Genomic DNA, 22,028 nt, shown 5'->3' on the forward strand with positions numbered 1-22,028 from the left:
GCTGTGCGAGCTGAGTAGCGAGGGCGAGGAGTTGCGCGGCTGAGTAGCGAGGGCGAAGAGTTGTGCGGCTGAGCAGCGACAGCAAGGAGCAGTGGGACTAAGTGGTGACGCCCCGAAATTGCGACGACGGCAAGGAGCTGCAGAGCGACGATGCAATGGCGGGGAGGGGATGAGAGGCTGAGCTAAGGATCAAAGAGATTTGGTTCTATGCCTATGAGGAAGAAGACGACCAACTAGGGATTTGGGGACTTGGGGTCTGATGGTTGGTGAACTGGAGGCAAACCCTAATCTCATTCTCATAAAAACATATATATATTAAGTACTCCGGGGCGGGTAGGGGCGGGTTTACCCTGACCCCGACCCCGCCCCGTCCTGCTAAACTACCCGCCCTGATCAAAACCCGCTCCGCCCTCGGGTCGGGTTTAAACCCGCCCCGCGTGGGTATGGGCGGGTCGGGTACCCGCGGGTTCGGATATTCCTGCCACCCCTAAATGGATTTGACTTATCCATATAAAATCTCTTCAAAATCTTTTCTGTGTATGTTGTTTGATGAATAAAGATCCCTTTTTTGTATGCTCAATTTGCAGGCCGAGACAAAATTTAGTCTTTCCAAAATATTTCATTTTAAACTCTTCTTTTAGAGCTTTTATAGTTGTTGGAATCTCTTCAGGAGTTTCAATGATATTTAAATCATCAACGTACACAACAATTATAATGAATCCAGATGCAGATTTTTTTATGAAAACACATGGACAGATATCATCATTCTTGAATCCGTGTTTTGGCTAGATACTCAGTAAGACGATTATACCACATTTGTCTAGATTGCTTCAGATTATATAAAGATATTTACAATTTGACTAAGTATAACCCTTGTGAATATTCATTGGATGGTTTAGATATCTTTAGTCTTTAAGGGACTTTCATATAGATATCACGATCTAATGATCCGTATAAATAAGTTGTTACCACATCCATTAAATGCATTTGTAGTTTATGATATGTGAATAAACTGACCAAATAACGCAATGTCATTGTATCCACTATAGGAGAATATGTTTTTTCATAATCTATACCAGGCCTTTGTGAAAAATCTTGTGCCACAAGTCGAGCCTTGTAGCATACAACTTTATTTTTCTCATTTCGTTTTCTCACAAATACCCACATGTATCCAACAGGTTTTACATCTTCTGATGTACGGACTACAGGTCCAAAGACTTCACGTTTTGCAAGTGAGTCTAACTTAACCTTCATAGCTTCTTCCCATTTTGGCCAATCATTCATTTGTCGACATTCTTCAATTATTCTTGGCTCAAGATCCTTACTTTGATGAATGATATTTAATGCCACATTATATGCAAATATTCATTGACAATTGTCTTATTTCGCTCCCATTTTTCTCCTATAAAGACGTAATTTATCGAGATTTCATCATTTTCACAATTTTCAGGTACCTGAACGTCTTCTGGCGTTAAAATCATATCAGAATTTTGGACAACTACAGGTGTCTTTACTATGTCTTTATCTTTTTCAACAGAAGTAGTATTTACCTCTTTTCTTTTTCGAAGATTTTTGCTTTTGGAACCGACATGCCTGCCACACTTCTGACGTGAATTTGCTTCGGTGGCAATTTGTCTGACTGGGTCATCAATTCAAATTGGAGCATTTTCAGCTAGTATATAGGATTTAGTTATCCTTTTCGTATCAGAAAATACATCGGGCAATTCATTTGCTATTCTTCGCAAATATATAATCTTTTGAACTTCTAGTTTTCATTTCCCTTATCAAGGATCTAAATGTATTAAGGATGATGCATTCCAATTAAGTTCCTTTTCAGGAAGCTTATTCTCTCCCCCTAATATTGGAAATTTTGATTCATTAAAATGATAATCCGTAAATCGGGCTTTAAATACATCTCTAGTTTGTATCTCAAGATACCTTACTATAGAGGGAGAATCATATCCAACCTATATCCCCAATTTTTTTTGGGGTCCCATTTTGGTGCGAAAAAATGGTGCAATGGGAACATATATCACACACTCGAATATTCTTAAATGAAAAACATTTGGCTGCTGACCAAAAGCTAATTGCATAGGAGAAAACTGATGGTAACTTGTTGGCCTCAAACAAATAAGTGTTGCGGTATGTAAAATAGCATTTCTCCAAATCGAGGTTGGAAGATTTGTTCTAATAAGTAAGGGTCTAGCAATTAATTGGAAGTGTTTAATAAGTGATTCTGCTAATCCATTTTGTGTGTGAACATGAACTACTAGATATTCAACGCTTATTCCATTAGCCATACAATAAGCATCAAAGGCATGGGAAATAAATTCACCAGCATTATCATGACGAATTGCTTTGATTGGATTTTCTGGAAACTGTGCTTTTAATCAAATAATTTGAGCAAGTAATCTCACAAACACCAGGTTGCGAGATAATAAGCACACATGTGACCATCTTGAAGATGCGTCTATTAGAACCGTAAAATATCTAAAAGATCCACATGGTGGATGAATATGTCCACATATATCGCCTTGAATCATTTCTAGGAATTCAGGGGACTCAAATCCAATCTTTATTTGTGATAGCCTTAAAATTAGTTTTCCTTAAGAACATGCAACACAACAAAATTCACTAGATTTAAGAATTTTCGGACTCTTTAGTGAATGTCCATGGGAGTTTTCAATAATTCTCCGCATCATGGTTATTCCCGGATGACCCAATCGATCATGCCAAGTTATGAATTCATTTGGGCTAGTAAACTTCTGGTTTACAATGGCATGTGATTCAATTGCACGAATTTTGGTATAATATAACCCATATGAAAGTGAGGGTAACTTTTTTAATATAACCTTTTTATTTGAATCATGAGTTGTGATATAAAAGTACTCATGATTTTTCTCACTCATAGTTTCAATATGATATCCATTTCGGCGAATATCTTTGAAGCTTAATAAGTTTCTCAGATACTAGTAGACAATAGTTCATTATTTTTTATGAATTTTGTTCCCCTAGAAACAAAATTATATCTCTTTCGGAGCCTTCTATCACATGTCAATAATAGTATTACCATATTCTTCTTTTGGCACAAGATGAGCAAAGAATATATTACTTTTGAGAATGGTGTGCGAACTTGCACTATTCGTAACGCATACATCTTCACTATATATCCTTGCCATTTTTTTCAAAGACAAATAATAATAAAATGAGTAAAAAAATTTACGCAGTAAAGTTATTTTTTTAATTGAAAATATTTTTCTAAGAATTATAGTATATACTAAAAATTTTATTATTATTATTATCTTGGCACATTTAGTAATTTAAAAATTCATAAACATAAATATTTTATCAAACGTTATTTATATACGTCACACTTGAAATTCAAATGCATAGAAAATAAAATTTAACAAGAAGTTTCTTACATTATTTATTTACATGAATACTTAACAAACTCACATATTAAATTTTTTTATCATTGATCAAATGGTCAATATTTTTTTCAGGATCCTCAAAGAAATTAGATACATCATAATGAGTGGTGTAATTTTTAGCATCATTTGAAACAAAATTAGACTTCTTTCTTTTGTCGTCCCTCTTCAAAGACATTTGATAAAAATCGACTAGGTATCTTGGAGTATGACAAGTACTTGACCAATGGCCATTTCCACCGCAACGAAAATATTTATTATTTGTTGATTTATTTTACCCATTGTTTCTTTCTTTATCTTATTTCTGGTGAGATCCTTTCTTGTAAATATAATTTTTCTTCCTTCTATAATTTTTCTTGTTACTAAAACCTTGTCATTTACTTCTTTAATTTGTAGCATTTACGGGCTCTTGATAATTTTTATTACTCCTTTTGTATTGTAGTAAATAATATCTTTGAATAATTGAGCCCTTAGGGGCCATGAAATTTTAATGTTCGTTTTAGCAAATAGGCCAATAAAAGAAAAATGGTGGAGAGAAATGAAATGGTTGGTAATTGGCATTGCATTATGATTTAGTAAGAGTTTGTCCATAATTTAAATTAATTCCAATTAAGAAAGCGCTGATTCTGAAAGTACGACAGAAAAAATTTTCTCTTGTCCAACCTACTTCAATTTGTATCAACGTCAAAGTCTGAGAAACATCATCTTATTGTGTATAACTTAAATTAGTTGTGACTTGTACTAAGAACAACATTAACATTAACATATTAAAAATATAACTATTCATATAACACCTTTTCTTAGCATAAATAATTCCACTCCATTACATTGTACAACGGTTTCAAACTTCAAAGTTTAGAAGAAAGGGAAAAGCAGTTGAAAAAAGAAACAGCTATCTATTAAGATAACAAGATGATGATGACGACGATGATATAAGATAGTGAAAAAACAGTTAGTCCGATGCATATTAGAAGATATTCAATGTGCAGCATCTTCTTCTTGGCAGAATTTAGTGTACTCCTTTGGTCCCAGCAAGGAATCCAATTCAGCTGGACTATTTGGCTTTACTTTTATCATCCATCCACCTTCGTACGGGCTCGAGTTTATCTTCATTAATGTCACAATAAGCATAATTGTTAGTCTGCTAATTAATATATATTGACTTAGTAAGTAACTAACATATACATACCAGGCCAGGGGTTTCCTTAAGAGAAGCGTTAACCTCAATGATTTCACCAGAGATTGGAGAGTTGACATCACTGGTTGCCTTCACACTCTCAACGGCTCCAAAGCTACCTCCTTGTTTCACTGAACCACCTGGTTCAGGCAGATCTACAAACACAACCTCTCCAAGATGATCCTGATTATGCAAATTCAATTTGTTGAATTCATTACTTCAATTTCATTGGAAATAACTATATGTGTAGTAATAACAAACCTGAGCATGGTCAGTGATTCCAATGGTGGCCACTGAGCCTTCATGTTTGACCCATTCATGTGAGTTTGCGTACTTGAGTCCATCCAACACTGCAAACATGATAATTAATTAAGCAAAACAAAATGAACGAACAGAATAGAGTGTATGGTAGAATGTTATATATACCGGTAGAGAAGCATCTGGAGAGAGAGAAGGGAGATGAGAGGTGATGAGTTCTACAAGCTGCTGAAGATAGTTTGAGTACATTTGCAGTTGAAGAAGCCCACAGCCTGAGTGCCATGGTTCTAAGAAGAATATGATAGAGAGATACGTGTGTCTATTTTATCTCTGGCAAAATTTTCCCTTTATCTTGGATGTATGGTAGCCAGCCAATACCTCATCCTTATACTTTGTGTTTCCACCGTCTCCTCTATCTTATTCTTCTTTAATGTTATCCATAAAACATATGCTACTATTACTCTCTTTAAATTCACTTTAGACGAATTTAATTCTTATCAACCAATTGCTTCCTTCACAGGACAGAACCACAGTCAAGACTAATGCCTTCTTTCATTGTTGGGCTCTCAAAGCCCACTGTACACTTAGACAAGAAAAAAATAGGTTTTACTCTCAACGAACAGTTTCATCTTTCTATGACATATAAATTGAAAGAAAAAAAATTAAGAATCTGCCGAGAGCTCGAATCCTGACTTGTGCATTCAGCAACTCATTGGTCAGCGATAAATTGTTAAATGGAACTTAAATCCACAGCGGATTAACCTTTAACCGTTGAAGAATACCGTGGACAATCAAATAAAAATTTGATAATAACAAAAAAAACAAATTTATAGTTATTATTTTAAAACTTTAATTAACAATTTAAAAATAGTTATAGCCATAATCTTAAACAAGACATAATTATACATTATATTTTCTCTTTTATTACTCTAAATTTTCTCAGTATTTATTTTCCTATTCATATAAAAATTTAGTTATTTCAAATCATATATTTGTCCATTAATATATCAAATTTTTACAGCAAAAAAATTAGGTTTTATGGATTCAGAAGATTGCAATCATTTGTGCCAAAGCAAATATCATGCAACGTTGGCCTATACTCAATTCCCAAAGTATAAATGTACAGCTTTTTTATTGTTTGAAATACCTTTACTTCAAGTTCCAACAGCACCCACTATCTTCAAATTTTAAATGGTTTTGGCTCTCACTCACTTTTCTCTCCTGAGTTATTAATTAAGTTGAAAATATTTAAATTTGTTTTTAGGTTAGTAAAGTAAAGTTTAACTTTGATAGAGAAATTGTAAAGCACGTACATATGCATTTGTGCATGTTTGAATTAAAGTTTGTAAACAATAGTTTGTATAAAATTATTTTTATAAAATTAATTTTAATTAAAAATGAATTAGTATTAATATGATTTATTTTTTACAATTTTATATTAAAATAAATTATAATAAAATAAATATTGTTTGGATTATATTATTAAAAATTATTTTTAAGTAAAAATTTACTAAAGAACATGAATTTAAATTATTATTTTATTATTTTATTTTAAATATTTAAATAAATTTTATGAACCAATTTTATAATAAAAATTAATATTTAATTATTAAATTAAAAATAACATATAAAAATGTACAAAATATATTTTATATCAAAAACAAAAATAATATATGAATAATATATCAAAATATACTCTATTAAATTATATTATTCATAATTTTTTTAGTACTTTAAGTACTCTTTTATTTAATATTATTTTAAATTATAAATTTTAATTATTTATCACTTTATTATTTATTTTGTTCTTTTTAATAGGATCAATAATTTATATTATAATAAAATTATAATAATAAACTAATATACAAGTATTACACTCACAAATTTTAACAGAGACAAACAAAAAATAAAAAAATTTATTCATAACAAAAAATACAAATTTTATAAAAAAATATCATTATATGTTTAAAAGATTTGAGTACTAAAGAGATTACAAAAAGAGAAATAAAGAGTAGAATTGATATATAAGAAAAAAAATAAACATTTCAATATGATTTCTTAAACGTAGAAGTTATAATTTCTAACTTTTTATAAACGCACGTTGAGAACATAAAATTACTTTTATGTTTAGAATAAAAAAACATTCAAACATAAAAAGAAAACGTTCAATATACTCAAACGTATTTTTTTAGGTTTAATTACTCTGTTAGTTCCTATAGTTTCGTAAAATTTTTAATTAGGTCCCTATGCTTTTTTACTTTTTAATTTGGGTCCCTGCACTAATTTTTTTTTTTCAATTAAGTCCCTCTTAGTAGTAATTGACTTAATTTTATAGGGATCCAACTAAAAAAAAGAATTGGTATAAGGACCTAAATAAAAGGAAAAAAATGTAGGGATCCAATTAAAAAAAATTTTGGTGCAAGGACTCAATTAAAAGAAAAAAAAAGTATAGAAACCTAATTAAAAATTTCGCAAAATTATAAAAACCAACAGAATAATTAAATTTTTTTTCATGCTAAATTAAACACAGCTTTAGAAATTAAAACACCAACTCACTCTTACGTCAGTTATGTCGACGAGGGATCACCAAACAATGACGTAATAATAAAAATTTAATTTTAATATATTATTAATATAAAATAATTTTTTTATATATATCTAATTATATAATATTGGAAGCATTTCAAGTGCACTGAGAGTACCGATGCACCAATTATTTTAACTGTTGATCTGAATTATAAAAAATATATATAATATATATTAATTCAGATCAACGGTTAAAACAATTGGTGCACCGGTACTCTCCGGTGCACTTGAAATGTTTCCTATAATATTACATGTGTATTTGCTTGCTTTACTAAGGACTCCAATAAGAATTGTGTGTCTTATTCTTTACTAGTAATGACAGTAGTAGCAATCATCATTATTATCCATATATAGTGAGGTTCGAATTAATTGATTTGACTCATATTGTTGTTAATAACTGTTTAACATGGCATGAAAAAGTTTAAAATACTTTTCATTTTTTTGTTTGTAAAATAGATTAATTTATCTTAAAATTCATTTATATATTAGAACATAGGCAATGAAGTTGTTAATTAGGATTTAAAGTTAAGTCACTAGAATTTGACTTAATTTGATTTTAAAACTAACTTTATTATGAAACATAGTGTCTATTTTATCTATATAATAATAAACAATATAATGTACCCCATACCTGAATTTAATTTACTTTTCTTTCAAAACATCTCTGATCAACAATTCAACACAAACATGCTCATGCAATGAAAATGCTCATAACATTGAAGACTGCAGGAGCAAAATCTCACTGAGTGAGATTCACTGTCTCATCAACCACCAATCAAATAAAATTATGTCGCATATTGTTTGTTTTTACTTGATTTATTATTACAGGTGATCTAATAAACTACAATTATGTGAATTTTTATAAGATTCGTAATTTTGTTTTAGAATTATTTGTTTAATATTATAACAACAACAAAATCTTGTTTCATTAGATGGAGTCAGCTACATTATTGTTTAATATTAATTGAATAAAAAATATATAGCTTTGCTAAATTAACATGTAGAAATGAAAGGAAAAAAATAGAAAAATAAATTTAAATTGGCCTCTCAATTTTTAGGTTGATAAGGTTAGTCATTTCGATTTTAAATCATTATGAAATAAGCATTTGATTCCGATCAACTGCAAAGAGCACTGGGTACAACACATGTGTAGCTTGTGGGGTTGTAAGGAAGGTCCCTCCCAGTTAGATACCTTGAAATTCCTTTGGGTACTAACCTAAAGTTGGTCAAGACCTGAAAGCCTATAATTGACAAGGTAGAAGAGAAACTAAACCTCTGGAAAGCTAAGGTACTAAACAAAGCCGGGAAGCTAGTGCTTATCAAGTCAGTGTTAAATAGTTTGTTGGTGTATTACTTGAGCTTGTATAAGATGGCGAAGGCGGTTGCGGAGAAATTAATTTCCTTGCAGAGAAGGTTTCATTTGAGCAAGGAGGATGGCAGGAATGGTATGGCATTGGTTCGATGGGAGTTGGTGTAGGTCCCAAAGAGGTTAGGTGGTTTGGGAGTGGGAGACGCTATGATTCGAAACACTGCACTCTTGTTTAAGTGGTGGTGGCGGTTTGCGAAGGAAGAGTGTCCTTTGTGGAAAAAGGTGGTATGCTCCTGTAATAATCTGAAGCATGATGAGTTACTGGCCACTCAGATGTTACCTACCAGAAGAGGCCATTGGAAGGATATATACCAGATATGCAGATAACATATCAACTATTAAGGGATAAGATGATTACAAGTTTGTCCATGGAAGTTGGTGATGGTCACCAGACTCGGTTCTGGGAGGATGTTTGGCTACATTGTGGTGCCTTGAAAGATCGGTTCTCCCGCCTATTCTCTGTTTCAAATCAGTGTGTTTTTTTTATTGGGATTGTGGGTGTAGAACTTCCTATGGAGGAGAGAGCTCTTCGAGTGAAAATTGGGACTTGTGGGTCAGTTGCATGAGACTTTGCGACCTGTGAGGCTAGTAAACACTAAGGAGGATAGAGTGGTGTGGAAATATGATAGACTTGGTATTTATTCGACTAATTCTTTTGTGCAGGTGCTACAAGAAGGAATGCTTGGAGAGGATATTACCAGCTACAGCTTCACTAGCTCCATTTGAAAAGGTTTAGTTCCACCGAAAGTAGAGCTGTTTACCTGGTTTGTACTGATAGGCAGGGTGAACACGAAGGAAAGGCTGAGTCGATTTGGGATCCTCAATCAGGAGGATACGAGGTGTGTCTTATGCAACAGGAATGTTGAGCAGGTCCATCACTTGTTTCTTGGATGCGATTTTGCCTAGCAGGTGTGAAATGCTTGGATATCTGTGTTTGGCCGACTATGGTCTCTTCCAGAATTGATGAAGGACCACTTTTTAAGCTGGACAGAAGAACCGCGTAGAAAGAAGGATCATAAGCAGCGGTTGAGGTGTTTCTGTACCGTCATCTGGAACATTTGGATGGAAAGAAATATGAGGATATTTCAGAATGAAAGCAGAGGTGTCAAAGAAATCATCAATATATCCTTGCTTAGCGTTAAAGAGTGGGAAGGTGTGTGCTCTTCGTGTTGTTGATGGCTATGCTGGAGATGACATGAAAAGCTTCTTTATGTTGTGTTTGCTTTAGGTGTTGTTCATTTGCTTGTTTTTACGTTTGCTCCACTCTATTGTGTTGAGCTCCTTTATTTCAAAAAAAATATCTCCTTCAACTAATCAGTCAATGAGATTAACAATTTTTTTTCCAGAATCTTAACTATCATGTGACATATTATTAGGTAAGTTGATATGATACCTAAAAAAATGTTTCATGCAATTCCTAACTACTAAAATAAAAATACAAAAATACGAGTTTTTGTAACTTTATAATGAATAAAACAGTTAACTAAAATTGTGAATTAACATGAAATAATCATATAACTAAATTATATTCTTATAAAAAAGACTAAGATTTAGTTTTTCTAATTATTAAAAGTTATCACGATATAACATTAAAATTTAATAGCACAAAATAATTTTTAAATTGGTCTACCAAATTGATTGAAACATTTTTTTTGTGATATGCAGTGCCAGCTTATCTAATAATATGTCTCGCAATAGTTAAGGTTCTAATGAGATTTTCGTTAATGTCATTGAAGTATCAATTCATGAAGAAATTAATTTGGTTGATAATTTAAAATAAAAAAAATTAATTTGATTATTTAAAAATTGAAAAACTATATTTTTATACTGATCTTACACATCTTAAGTACAAAAGATGGATAAAAAATAATCATAAATATTAGATATTGTACACCGAAATGTGTAATACTTAAAAAAAAAAAACTCGAATGTATCCAAAATAAATTATATCTACATGAGTTGTATAGATTTAAAATGTTGTACACCTGAAATCAGGAAAAAACAATTTTAAATTTAATTGGTTGAGTTAAATATCAAATTTGTCCCTGAAAGATATCTCGATCTCCATATTAGTCTCTGGAAGATAATCAAAAGAGTCCCCAAAAGTTACACGAGTGAATCACGTTTGTCCTTCCGTTAACTCCTTTGGTGACCTGGCTAACGTCTGTTGACGTGTGTCGTTAGCTTCCAACGTGGAAGAGGCCAACATGTCATAACCTATTGTTGACAAGGTAAGTTTGGCAAAACAGTTCAAATAAGTCCCTAAGTGTTTGAAACCTAATCCAAATTTCCACGATAAATAGGTCGCCTTCAGCAATCAGAGGGCCATATGCGTGGGTTCATGTTGAAATTGCTGGTTTGGGGCGACGATGGAGGCAGGAAATGGAGGCCGTGGTGGTGGTGTGTCGTTCCTCTCGAACGGCAGTAATGGTTCCAGCGCCTCAATGCGAACCAGGAGGAAAACCCATGAAGAATCATGTTTCTATGGGTTGAAGGCTGCGATAAGAAAATCTGGGACAGCGGAGAACCCAGATAGACTATTTCGTGCATATCCAAGATACCGGATGAGTGTTATGTAAGAAGTTAAGGATTTTCCATGTTGTTTTGTGTTTTGGGGTTTTGTTTAATTTTTTATTTTCTGATTTTTGAATTTGCAGAAGGGCATTCACTACAACTACTTTAAGTGGGTTGAGAATGATGAGTATGAAGGGATGGGCGAAGGTGGAAGAAAGAAAGATTATGGGGCTGAGCTGCAGGTTGATAGTGACTGTGATGAATGGAGGTTGAAGGTGGCATGGAGACTGGGCAGTTTGGAAGCTGAAGTAAAAGCATTAAAAATGTTAATAGTTTTCCTGTTTGTGGTAGTTGTGCTTAATGTGATCGTTTGTAGTTTGTTATCTCGTTCCAAGTAAAGCAAATTCTGTTGATATGTAATGGTGTAATAAGATGAATCCATTGAATGAGAATTGATGTTGCATTTGGTTTTTTAAGATGAAGACAACACAATCCAATTCAAAGGTTCCAAACCAATTCGGATCACTCTTAAACATTGAGTAGTCAAAGTACTCTTAAACATTGAGTTGCCATAGAAGGCTAGATGTCACATTGTCTTAAGGACCAAAATAAAAAGGTTTAACATGAGGATACGGACCACATCAAAGTCATAAGCTTTTACATGAGGATACAAAACCTAAAAAGTATCCTAGACTAAAATAAAAGGGCATAGTACAACTTTCAGTTACATAGATAACCAAAATGTAGATAATGGAACTTCAATTGCCTTGTGCAAAAAAAACATGGAGTATCCTCACACAAAAACAAATTCAACCATAATACATTTCAACACCAATCAAAGTCATTTATCAGTCTTTCTTGGGGGTTTGAAGCCTGGAGTAGGAACGAAGGTCATAAAGTCGGCCAGTTTTTTAGCAGTGGCTGAACTAGTCCTCTTGATTGTCTCAGCAGAGATAGCGACTGGTGCGGCTACATTAGGTTTAGGAGAGGACTGAAGTTTGGCTTTCCCTTTAATGACCTTTAACTTGGATGGCCTAGCTGTGATTTGTTCCTACATAATTTAATGGTAGATCTAGATTTAGATTTAGCTTATAAAAGAAATGAGATATGTTTAAAAGAAATAACAAATGTTTAAAATAAATCACATATGGCAGATTACCTGTTGTGTTTCTTGGGTTGGTGGTATGCTTTCAAACTGGCTAATATCAATTACTGTTGGAATCTGTGTTGGTGATGGAGCTATATCTGCTGGAGCTAGATTAGGTTCAGCTGGGACAATGCTTGCTTCAGGTCAGCCCCTTCTGCAGCAGGGGCAACCACAGCTAGTTGCAGCTGCAGCTGCCTAGCATGCTCCTCAGCTTCCGTAGCTTTCTTCTTTGCACAGCTTCGCTTGTTGTGTCCTATCTCATGCAATACATGCATCTGATAGGGTTATACTTCCTCTTCATCTTTGTTTTTGACCCAGTAGGTTGTTCCTCTTTGTCCCTTCTCCTTTTTTTCGTTGGCCTTCTAGGCTTTGCCTTAAATGGTGGTGGGACGGGAGCTGGGTGTGGAGTATTTTTCCACAGATCCTGACCTTTCACTGGATTCACATTGAAGCAATAAGTCTTCCTGTACGCTTCCATCTTCAACCAGTCGTGACAATAGTCTTCAGCACGTTTGTCATTCTTATCCTGTATAGCCGAGATTGCGTGCATACACAGCATCCCTTACAAAGACAAATCAATCATTATTTAAAGATCGTGCGTAAAAGTAGATGACAATAAGTAAATGTTGAATTTGTTACCTATGAGTTGCCAAAAGCGACAGCTGTATGTGTGCTTTTCCAGGTCAACCACCATATTGGTTGGCCAGCCATGAACTTCATACAGTTCTTCTTTTTCATCACTAGACCATTGAGGAGCCCAGTGGCTAGACAACGTTGTCATGGCTTCAAGTCTACTCTGCTGAACAGGGGGAGAATCCCTTGATAGTTCTCTAGCTTCTTCCGATTGTCAACAATACTCTTCATGATGATTCTTCTAACTTCCTCAGCTAATGTCAGAATCGGCTTGCCCCTGTCATGCTTGATTTTCGCGTTGAAAGACTCGCAAGCATTGTTGCAGATGTTATCTACCTTTGGAAGTTCACTAAAGTGGGCCTTTGTCCATGCATCTTTAGGTCATTTGTCGAGATATTCCCAGGCTTTTTGATTAATTAGCTTCACTCTGTTCATGTTTCGATTGAATTCAATTGTTGTCCTAGACCGAGCACTTTCCCAAACCATATCTTTCAGTTCAGTGCTTGACCATTGTTTTGAGAAATTGCGCCATAAATACCAGACGCAGAATCGATGGTGTACCTTGGAAAACATTTCCTGAACAGCTGATATTAAACCCTGCAAGTTAAAACAGACACGAGAAGATGTCAAATCAAAATTGTCCCTACAATAACTTCATTAAATCAAATTCATCCCTCAATGTAACTTCATTAAATCAAAATAGTCCTACTAATTCCTAGTCGTAAGTCAATAAAATGCTCACCTTCTGCATGTCTGAAATGAAGCACCATTTGTTCTCCCTGTAGTCTTCCAGGTCATTGTGCAGTAACTCAAGGAACCATTCCAATTGTCTTTGTTTTCAACACTAACTATGGCATAAGCAATCACAAATATGTGATTGTTAGCATCCTGTCCACAAGCTATTAAAACTTGACCCCCATGTAGTGTCTTCAGAAACGCTCCATCAAGACCAATTAAGGGTCTGCAACCTACCTTAAACCCCCTCTTGCAAGCATCAAGACAAACATAGAAGCGATCAAACAGGGGAGGACTGTCAGGCATGGGGATAACAGATACTTGAATTGTGGAGCCGGGGTTACTAGTCAGCAACTCATTGGCATAGTCCCACACCAACCCATATTGAGCTATCTCATCACCCTCCACTATTTTTCTAGCGGCTTTCAAAGCTCTTGTAATGCATGTGCTATTCAGATAGACGTCGCACTTTCTAACAAACGAGTCGTAAACCTCTCGATGCTTCATGGTAGGGTGTTTTCTAAGCTTAGGTACTAGTTTACTCAGGGTCCAGGTTTGGGTTGCAGCTCTATTTTTCCTCCTTCTTAGACAAGTGTGACTATCTACTAGTGTCTTAATTTGCCAATATCCATCTTGTTTATTACATGCACAGTAAACTACCCATGGACAATCTTCAGACTTACAGACAGCTCTAACTCTAACCTTGTCATTTTTTGAAAACAAAATATTTCTACCCCACTGGATTGTATAATCCATAGTTGCTTGCATGAATTCAGACTTGGACTTAAATACCATACTGACCTCAAATTTCAACTGCCTAAACTTTATTTTCTCATTGAACTGAGGGTATACAGCTGGTGATTCTTCATCAGACTCCAACACCTTATCAGAATCCTCTGAATGCCAGGAGTCAGCATCTGAGGCACCATCATTATCATCTAAATCTGGTAACAAAAAGTTGAAAACATAAGATACCATAACATTTGCAAAATAGTTCAAAAAACAAGTAACCCTAATGGAATTAACATACCAGACTCAGAGCTTTCTTCATCTTCAGACCCCTCATAGTTAGAATCATCAGTGTCTATTTCTTTATCAGCTAATATTTTTTTAGGGGGCTTGTGCTTCTCTCTGACTTCAGACCTGCTGTCCCTTTCTCCACTTCTTTTTCCCTTCCCAGAGTCACTGTCACTGTCACTGCTATAGAGGTTGTCTCTTACAACTTTTGGAGGCCTATACAGTTCATCTTCAGTACTCTCATAAGAGTCATGAGAGTAAGTGTCATCTTCCTGGAGGGGAGCTTCCTTCACTTGTCTTCTAGATCTTGTGACTCTGTAGCCACTGCTACTTTGTTTGTCCTTTGCCCCTTGTGAGTTATTGGCTGTCTCTGATGATGAATTTGATTGAAGTGGGACTGATTTAGCCTGATAACTGGTCTTCTTGGCCTGAGGAACAGGCTTCATGGGCTAAGCTGTTGTCTTTTTGGGCTGAGATGTTGTCTTCTTGAGCTGGTGGGCTGGTTTATTGGGCCGAGACATGGGCTTCATTGTTGGATTAGGCTGTGACTTGGGCTGTGAGGTTGTTCTGTTGGGGTGAGAGGTTTGCTTGTTGGACTCAAGATCCATTGTTGTGGGTTTCTTCACAGGTTGGGAACTGCACTTCTTAGCTTCGAAATACTTCCCCTGTTTCAACCTTTCTACTTCCACATTCACTACTTCCTCCTCAATGTGGTCTACTATACAAGGCTGAGAAATACAATTCTCCAGGTATATATTGATTAGATTGTGGTTTCTTCTGCAATCCTTGCACATGGCAACCAAGTCTGCGTCTGTGACTAAGCTTCTCAACCCTGATGAAAGGGGAACTCCAGGATCTTTCCACCAACAGTTTCCAGCTTCAATGTAACCCAACTCCCTATAATAACCCCTTACAAAGAAGACGTCAAGCGTGTCTCCTTCAACCCCTATCAACACCTCCGTATTATCGGGTTCATATACCATATCTCCTTCCGCATTCTTCTTAAACAATCCACCATGGTGAAACACAAAGGTCATCGGAGGACCTTCCATCTACAATCAGAAAAAAGAAAACATTCTTAGCCCACACAGATTGCAACTAGCTATTCTCAATCATAACATAACAAACCCTAACCCCAACACAAACATGCAACAACGAAAACTAACCCTCATTAAAATAAAAGACCCATAACTCAATATCATCACAACGGCAGTCAAAGCAATGCATTCTGACACTTCAACAATAGTCACACAAACCCTTAGCCTCCTCAAACCCCTACCCGTAATCAGACAGAGACATACACAACGCCACCCCTAAGTCATCACGCTACAAACTGACTTCAAAAAAAGGAAAAAATTTTAATGCTTACCTCTAACCGTCATGATTGCTTCTTCCACAATTAATGTTGCTAACAGAGCCGACGACCTCTGTTCTCAGTAACAACACCTACTCGGCTTTGATCGTCAACCAACAACGAGAAACGTGGATGGCGACGTTCGAATGCAAGGTGAAGAGGTTAGGGCATGGCTTGAGGGAGACGAAACATTTTGGAGCCAAACATGGAGATACTTGTTATGGAAGATGGTGAATCTACTCTGCAACGTTTTGAATCTACGCTGCCCACAAAACGACGCCAAGTCATGTCTATCTAGACATTCACTCAAAACGGCGTCGTTTTCCTTCTCTGCCAGCATGGCAGTTAACGTCCCACATGAGCAGACGTTAGCCATGTCATCAAGCAATTTGACGGAAGGACGAACCTGATTCACTCATGTAACTTTCGGGGACTCTTTTGATTAAGTTTATCTTTCGGAGACTAATATAGAGATCGAGGTATCTTTCAGGGACGAATTTGAGTATTAACTTTGATATCTCTGAGCATACATATATGGTCAACTTGCCATATGTTTTTAAAAATATGCAAACAAACTCTCCAAACAAATTCTTTCCAAATGAAAAACACATCTCAGCTGCACTAAAATATAAGTGCGAATGTGTTGATCTCGAGTGTTGAGACTTGATAATAAGGTAAAATTCAGATGTAGTCGATTTCACGTGAAGTTAATAGTTGAGAGTTATTAGATGAAAATTTAGTTAAATTATCTAAGGACTCTCAGTTATCAATTTTAGGTGAAAATCGACTACATCTGAATTTTCGCCTGAGAATAAAGGAACTTTTCTACCACATCCTAATTGCGCGTCACACAAATAGAGATTTATTATATATTTCGAGTATACTTAAGATCGGTTTAAAATTTCATATTTTTTGTTTCAAGTGTATACACTTGAGATCTAATTTGATTAAGACCGCAATCTCAATATATGATATGTGACACATTGTACATAATAATAAATATTTTATGGATTATATATTTTGATAAATAAAATATTTAATTAATTTAAATAAAAAATTTATGTTAGCAAAATATTTACTGCCTAATTTGATTGTTATATCTCTATTTATTATTATTTGATAAGAAATAAAAAGATGAGTAAGACAATTATGGTGCGTAGGCCAATAACTAAAGAAACAAACATGTAGCAAGCTAAGAGCCTAAGACCCTTAAAAAAAAAGTCCAAATTTCAGAACACTTGTCCTTATGCTGTCATGTGAGACTCTGAGATGGAGAATGAATTATATTTTACATGACAAATTAGGAGTGACTTTAACCATAGGGTATCAAACTGATAATTACTATGGCCATGTGGATATGTAAAGATCTATTAGGCTGCTATTGTTTTTTAAACAGGACAAAGAGAGATATACAATAAATATTTAATTAAAAAGTGTTTGAACAGAAAGATATGAATATTAGATACCGTACTTTTAGAATAATTTTTTTGTTTATTTTTAAACAAAAGACAATGATAGACATATCATTTGAGGAGGTGGATATAAATTTTTAATTATTTTTTATAGATAATTTTTGTTATTTTATTATTATTCTTTTTTATTTTCTTACAAAAAAACTTTAATTTAAAATTTTTGTTTATATCGTTGTTTTCAGAGAGATATTCTTTTTTTTTGTTCTTTCTTTATTTTTATGTTTTTTTTTATGTTCTTCTTCTTCTTTCAATTAGGGTAAAAAGATTGAATCTAACATGTATTGAATTTTTTAATTTACATAATTAAAAATTTAGAAGCAAAAAAATAAAAAAAATACAAAAATACAAAAATAATTATATTCACACAATTTTGAATGTTGGTAGCTTTGGTGGACTTGATGAACGAAAAAGAAGACATCTATAACAACGTATTCTTCTAATTTCTTCTTCACGAGTAGTGGTTGATAGAAAAGAGAGTGAACAATGAGGTCACTGGTGGTGGGTTGGCAACTACGACGGCAGGAGACTTGTAGTGATAGTGTCAAATGAGGAGAATAGCTAAAAATTTCATATTTTATATTTTTGAAGAGGAGAAGGAGGAGAGACTAAATTAGCAAAATCAGAATTTATCCTCTACCATCTTTTGGCAATTGAAAAAGAATTAGGCAACAGAAAAAAAGGTGAGAGATAGCGAAAGAGAGAGGAGAATATTAGAGATATATCTATTTTAGTAATTTTGAATAATATTTTAGTTTTATTTATGTGTGTCAAAACATAATACTAAATATTATATTAGTATCTTATACATTATATTTAAACATAATGCATAAAAAATAAATCTTAATATCTCTATTCTATTAATTCGAATATAATATTCTATTGTAGTGTCTAATAAACACAGTTTTAGACTTACCTAGATGCATGAGTTGTTTTTTTTAGAAAGCTTTCTAAAAAGAAGGTCAATGACATGGCTGATTTTTTTTATATGGAAGAAATATTGGTATTTTTTTAGAAAATGGGATTATTTGGTATAATTACAGATAGGTAGATTTTGTAGGTGAAAAGTCAACACGTGGAAGGCGTGTTGGACACGTGGCAGCGTATTGGCCAACATGTGGGGGGCATGGTGCAACACGTGAGGGGCGTGTTGAATGAGTTCCATAATACTGTAATACACTTCAAATATCAATATTCAATCAAAACACCATCTCTATTTCTATATTAAAAATAATTTCTGCAATGACATATAGGTTTTTTTTTTTTTTTTATACACTTAGTTCTTTGACTTTCAATTAAATATTTTTTAAAATCTAATTAGAATTTTTGTACTACAATAATGATATAGATCTTTTTTATATTGAATATTCATTCACATAGTTGTATAACATTGTTTTGAAGTATAAAATTAAAAGGAGTGGGCAACTGCGCATCAAGGAGGTTGAATCGGGTTGAAGTGTATTCGGACAGACCTATCTTAATTTCTAGAAACAAATACTTTAGTTAGGAATTTAATCTGATTGTAGATGATTACAATTCGAAAATTTTGAGTCAATTAAATTTAGATAATATATATGTTTAATAAGGTATAGTGTGATGTAGAGCTTAAAGCCAGAATTTATTAAACATTTCCCTTACACGTATGTTATATTAAATTATTTTAATTTAATACAAAAGTAATATTTTATAATATGTAAAAGTATTGCTTAAAACATAAAAGTCTAACCATTCAACTAAAATTGAACTTCTAGTACTTGGGAGAAATTTTTATTTTGAAAATATACTATTTTTACTCAAAAATATTCAGAAGTCAAAATATTAGCATAATTATTTACACAAAAAATTAAAACTAATATTTTATTCTAAAATATAAACTCTATATAACAAAAATATCTATATCTTAAAAAATTATTTTAATTTTAAATTATCCTTGTTAATATTATTACCGTCACTATTATTATCGTCCAAAAATCTTTTTTTTTTCTCTTTATTTTCTTTTTTCCTTTCTTACCATTTTCCTTCAAAATTAGGATATTGAATAAAATGCTTTTCTTTCATCTCCAATCACTTAAAAGAGAATAAAAATTGGTTTCAGTATTTTAAAGTTTAATTTTAAATCTTCTTTTTTTTATTCTACCGTTCATATTCGAAGATATGAAGATTGAGAATTTTAAATTTAAAAATGATTGAGGATAGGAAAGAACACTAATAATTTAAAGTGTTATTACCTAGTAGAGAGTCTAAGGCATGAAATTTTAACATAGAGAGAAGAAGAGTTGATTAAATTAAGAGTGGTTTTCAAAATGGTCAGAGGCCACACTGTTAGTGTTGCAAGTGTGAGGAGTGTTGCAAGTGTGAGGAGTGTTGAAATTAGTCCCATATCAAAGAAAGCATAGAAGAGTGAAGAGTTTATAAGATGATAGACCCATTTACTTGACACCTTAAAGTTTTGAGTTAGATATGGTGTCTTCTCATCTTATGTTCTCTCACTTGATTCCTTCCCGAAATCTTCCCGGTAGTCGAGATCTCCCCACGGTTGGCCCAACAAAGTGGTATCAGAGCCGATGGTTTAATCGGTCTGGTGGTTTTAAAGGGTATTCAAGGTGAAGCATCGAAAGTCTTCCCGGCAAAGGTGGTTCAGGCGGCGTGTCCCGCTGTGTTTTGCGGCAGTGTGATGGACGAATACTCATGGTGGTGGAGGAGCTAGAGGGGAGTTGATGCTTGATGTGGAGGCTCACACTTGAGGGGGAGATTGTTAGTGTTGCAAGTGTGAGGAGTGTTGAAGTTAGTCCCATATCAAAGAAAGCATAGAAGAGTGAAGAGTTTATAAGATGAGAGACCCATTTACTTGACACCTTAAGGTTTTGAGTTAGATGTGGTGTATTCTCATCTTATGTTCTCTCACTTGATTCCTCCCCGAAATCTCCCCGGTAGTCGAGATCTCCCCACGGTTGGCCCAACACACACTTGAGATGGTATAGTTATATCCAACTACTTGTTCTATTAATGAGAAAACTCCAATGCCATGCTTAAATATGATGCACAAGAACAAGAGAAGCAAGCTAGCTCTTCTTTTATTCCTACTTCTTATTCTATTATTTAGTGCGTGTTGATTGGTGATTAAAATGTTAATTTGGGTCTGACTTGTGCAATGCTGAGGTGTCGCCTGTTTGAATTCCGTGTAAGAAGGTGAGGATGGTACTTATAAGAGACTCCGATACTTAAGTCAGCAATAGTACAAGTAGATTTATAATAGATTAGATTTTTTGGTGACTGAAAAGAAAATAAATAAAAACAAAGAACGAGAAAAAAAACAAGAAACTGCTTAAGAAAGGCAGTCCTGTTGAGTACTACTCTCAAATTCTTTCCAAGGCAACGGAAGCTCCACTTGGGGAGAAAGGGTCCTCATTGTGGTCTTTGCCATGTTGTCTGCTACTGTATTTGCATCTTTCAAGATCAACCGAAGATCAGCACGCCATTTCCAAGACATGATATCTCGAATTTTTAACACCAAAGGATCAATAAACCCAGAGCAATCTTGTAAATTATTGACAATAGTAAAAGCCTCCACACAATCTGTCTCACATATAATGTCTCTTTGTCCCGAGTCACATGCTAAAAGAAAGCCTCTCCAAATAGCAAACAACTCTCTTTGCAAAATGTTATGACTCTCAATTGTTCCCAGACAGCCTCGTTGTCACCTTCCCTTCCAATCTCTGCTAACACAAGCAAAACTAACTCGAGCACCACTGCCAGGATAGCTAGCATCACAATTAATCTTAAAGGTACCCACTGAGGGGGGAATCCAAGAGCCACTAATGGTTGAGGGGATAGACAGTCGTTGCAACTCAAAAATATTTCGGAGCTCCTTTTCCAAGGACAAAGCCATACCAATCACCTTGTCTGTGGTCCAATGGTCGTGAGGATGAAAGATCTCGTTATTCCTCGAACGCCAAATCCACCAGAGACCAGAAAAGAATCTAAAGGGGCGCTGTTTGCTATTATGTAAGAACCAACTCATCAAATCCACTGGTTGATCGGAGATCCCTAAAGCTTGCCAAACAAGTTGGGCTTTTGGACAATCCCGAATACAATGTAATACCGATTCCTGACCTGAGAAACATCGTGGACAGCTATCCGTGTGCGAAATGCCCCTCCTAAAACGAAATGCAGCAGTAGGAAGAGCCTCCCGAAGACATAGCCAGGCCAAAAATTTGTGCTTTTTCGGAACATGTTGACGCCAAAGCCAAAGCCAATTACCCCTATCCTCCCAACTAAACATCTTCTTACTGAGCCACAAATAATAGATTAGATTTTAATTTTACTTGAGGGTATAAGTGT

The 22,028-nt window shown here is 34.3% G+C and overlaps 2 protein-coding genes across 2 annotated transcripts; both read right to left on the reverse strand.

Annotated features, from left to right (window-relative positions):
• Positions 1–4,195: 4,195 nt before the first annotated feature.
• Positions 4,196–5,288, reverse strand: LOC130982171 (glycine cleavage system H protein, mitochondrial-like). The gene is made up of 4 exons (XM_057906054.1): positions 5,032–5,288; positions 4,867–4,955; positions 4,618–4,788; positions 4,196–4,535 (listed from the first exon to the last, which is right to left on the reverse strand). Exons 1-4 carry the CDS (start codon positions 5,144–5,146, stop codon positions 4,407–4,409), a joined length of 504 nt encoding a protein of 167 aa, XP_057762037.1. The 5' UTR covers positions 5,147–5,288; the 3' UTR covers positions 4,196–4,406.
• Positions 5,289–12,732: 7,444 nt separating this feature from the next.
• LOC130980331 (uncharacterized) lies at positions 12,733–13,260 on the reverse strand. Its single transcript, XM_057904023.1, has 2 exons — positions 13,119–13,260; positions 12,733–13,040 (listed from the first exon to the last, which is right to left on the reverse strand). The coding sequence occupies exons 1-2, from the start codon at positions 13,258–13,260 to the stop codon at positions 12,733–12,735; spliced, it is 450 nt and encodes a 149-aa protein (XP_057760006.1).
• Between the last annotated feature and the right edge of the window lie 8,768 nt (positions 13,261–22,028).

Source organism: Arachis stenosperma, chromosome 5, assembly GCF_014773155.1.
Source record: "Arachis stenosperma cultivar V10309 chromosome 5, arast.V10309.gnm1.PFL2, whole genome shotgun sequence".
Taxonomy (NCBI): domain Eukaryota; kingdom Viridiplantae; phylum Streptophyta; class Magnoliopsida; order Fabales; family Fabaceae; genus Arachis; species Arachis stenosperma.

Bases quoted from the DNA above. Each gene is read 5' to 3' on its own strand.
- LOC130980331 (XM_057904023.1), bottom strand. From the start codon at position 13,260: ATGACAACGTTGTCTAGCCACTGGGCTCCTCAATGGTCTAGTGATGAA. The intron at 13,041-13,118 runs GTAACAAATTCA...TGTCTTTGTAAG, and splicing joins TCGCTTTTGGCAACTCATAG to GGATGCTGTGTATGCACGCA.
- LOC130982171 (XM_057906054.1), bottom strand. From the start codon at position 5,146: ATGGCACTCAGGCTGTGGGCTTCTTCAACTGCAAATGTACTCAAACTA. The intron at 4,956-5,031 runs GTATATATAACA...TCATGTTTGCAG, and splicing joins CTCCAGATGCTTCTCTACCG to TGTTGGATGGACTCAAGTAC. The intron at 4,789-4,866 runs GTTTGTTATTAC...TTGCATAATCAG, and splicing joins GAATCACTGACCATGCTCAG to GATCATCTTGGAGAGGTTGT.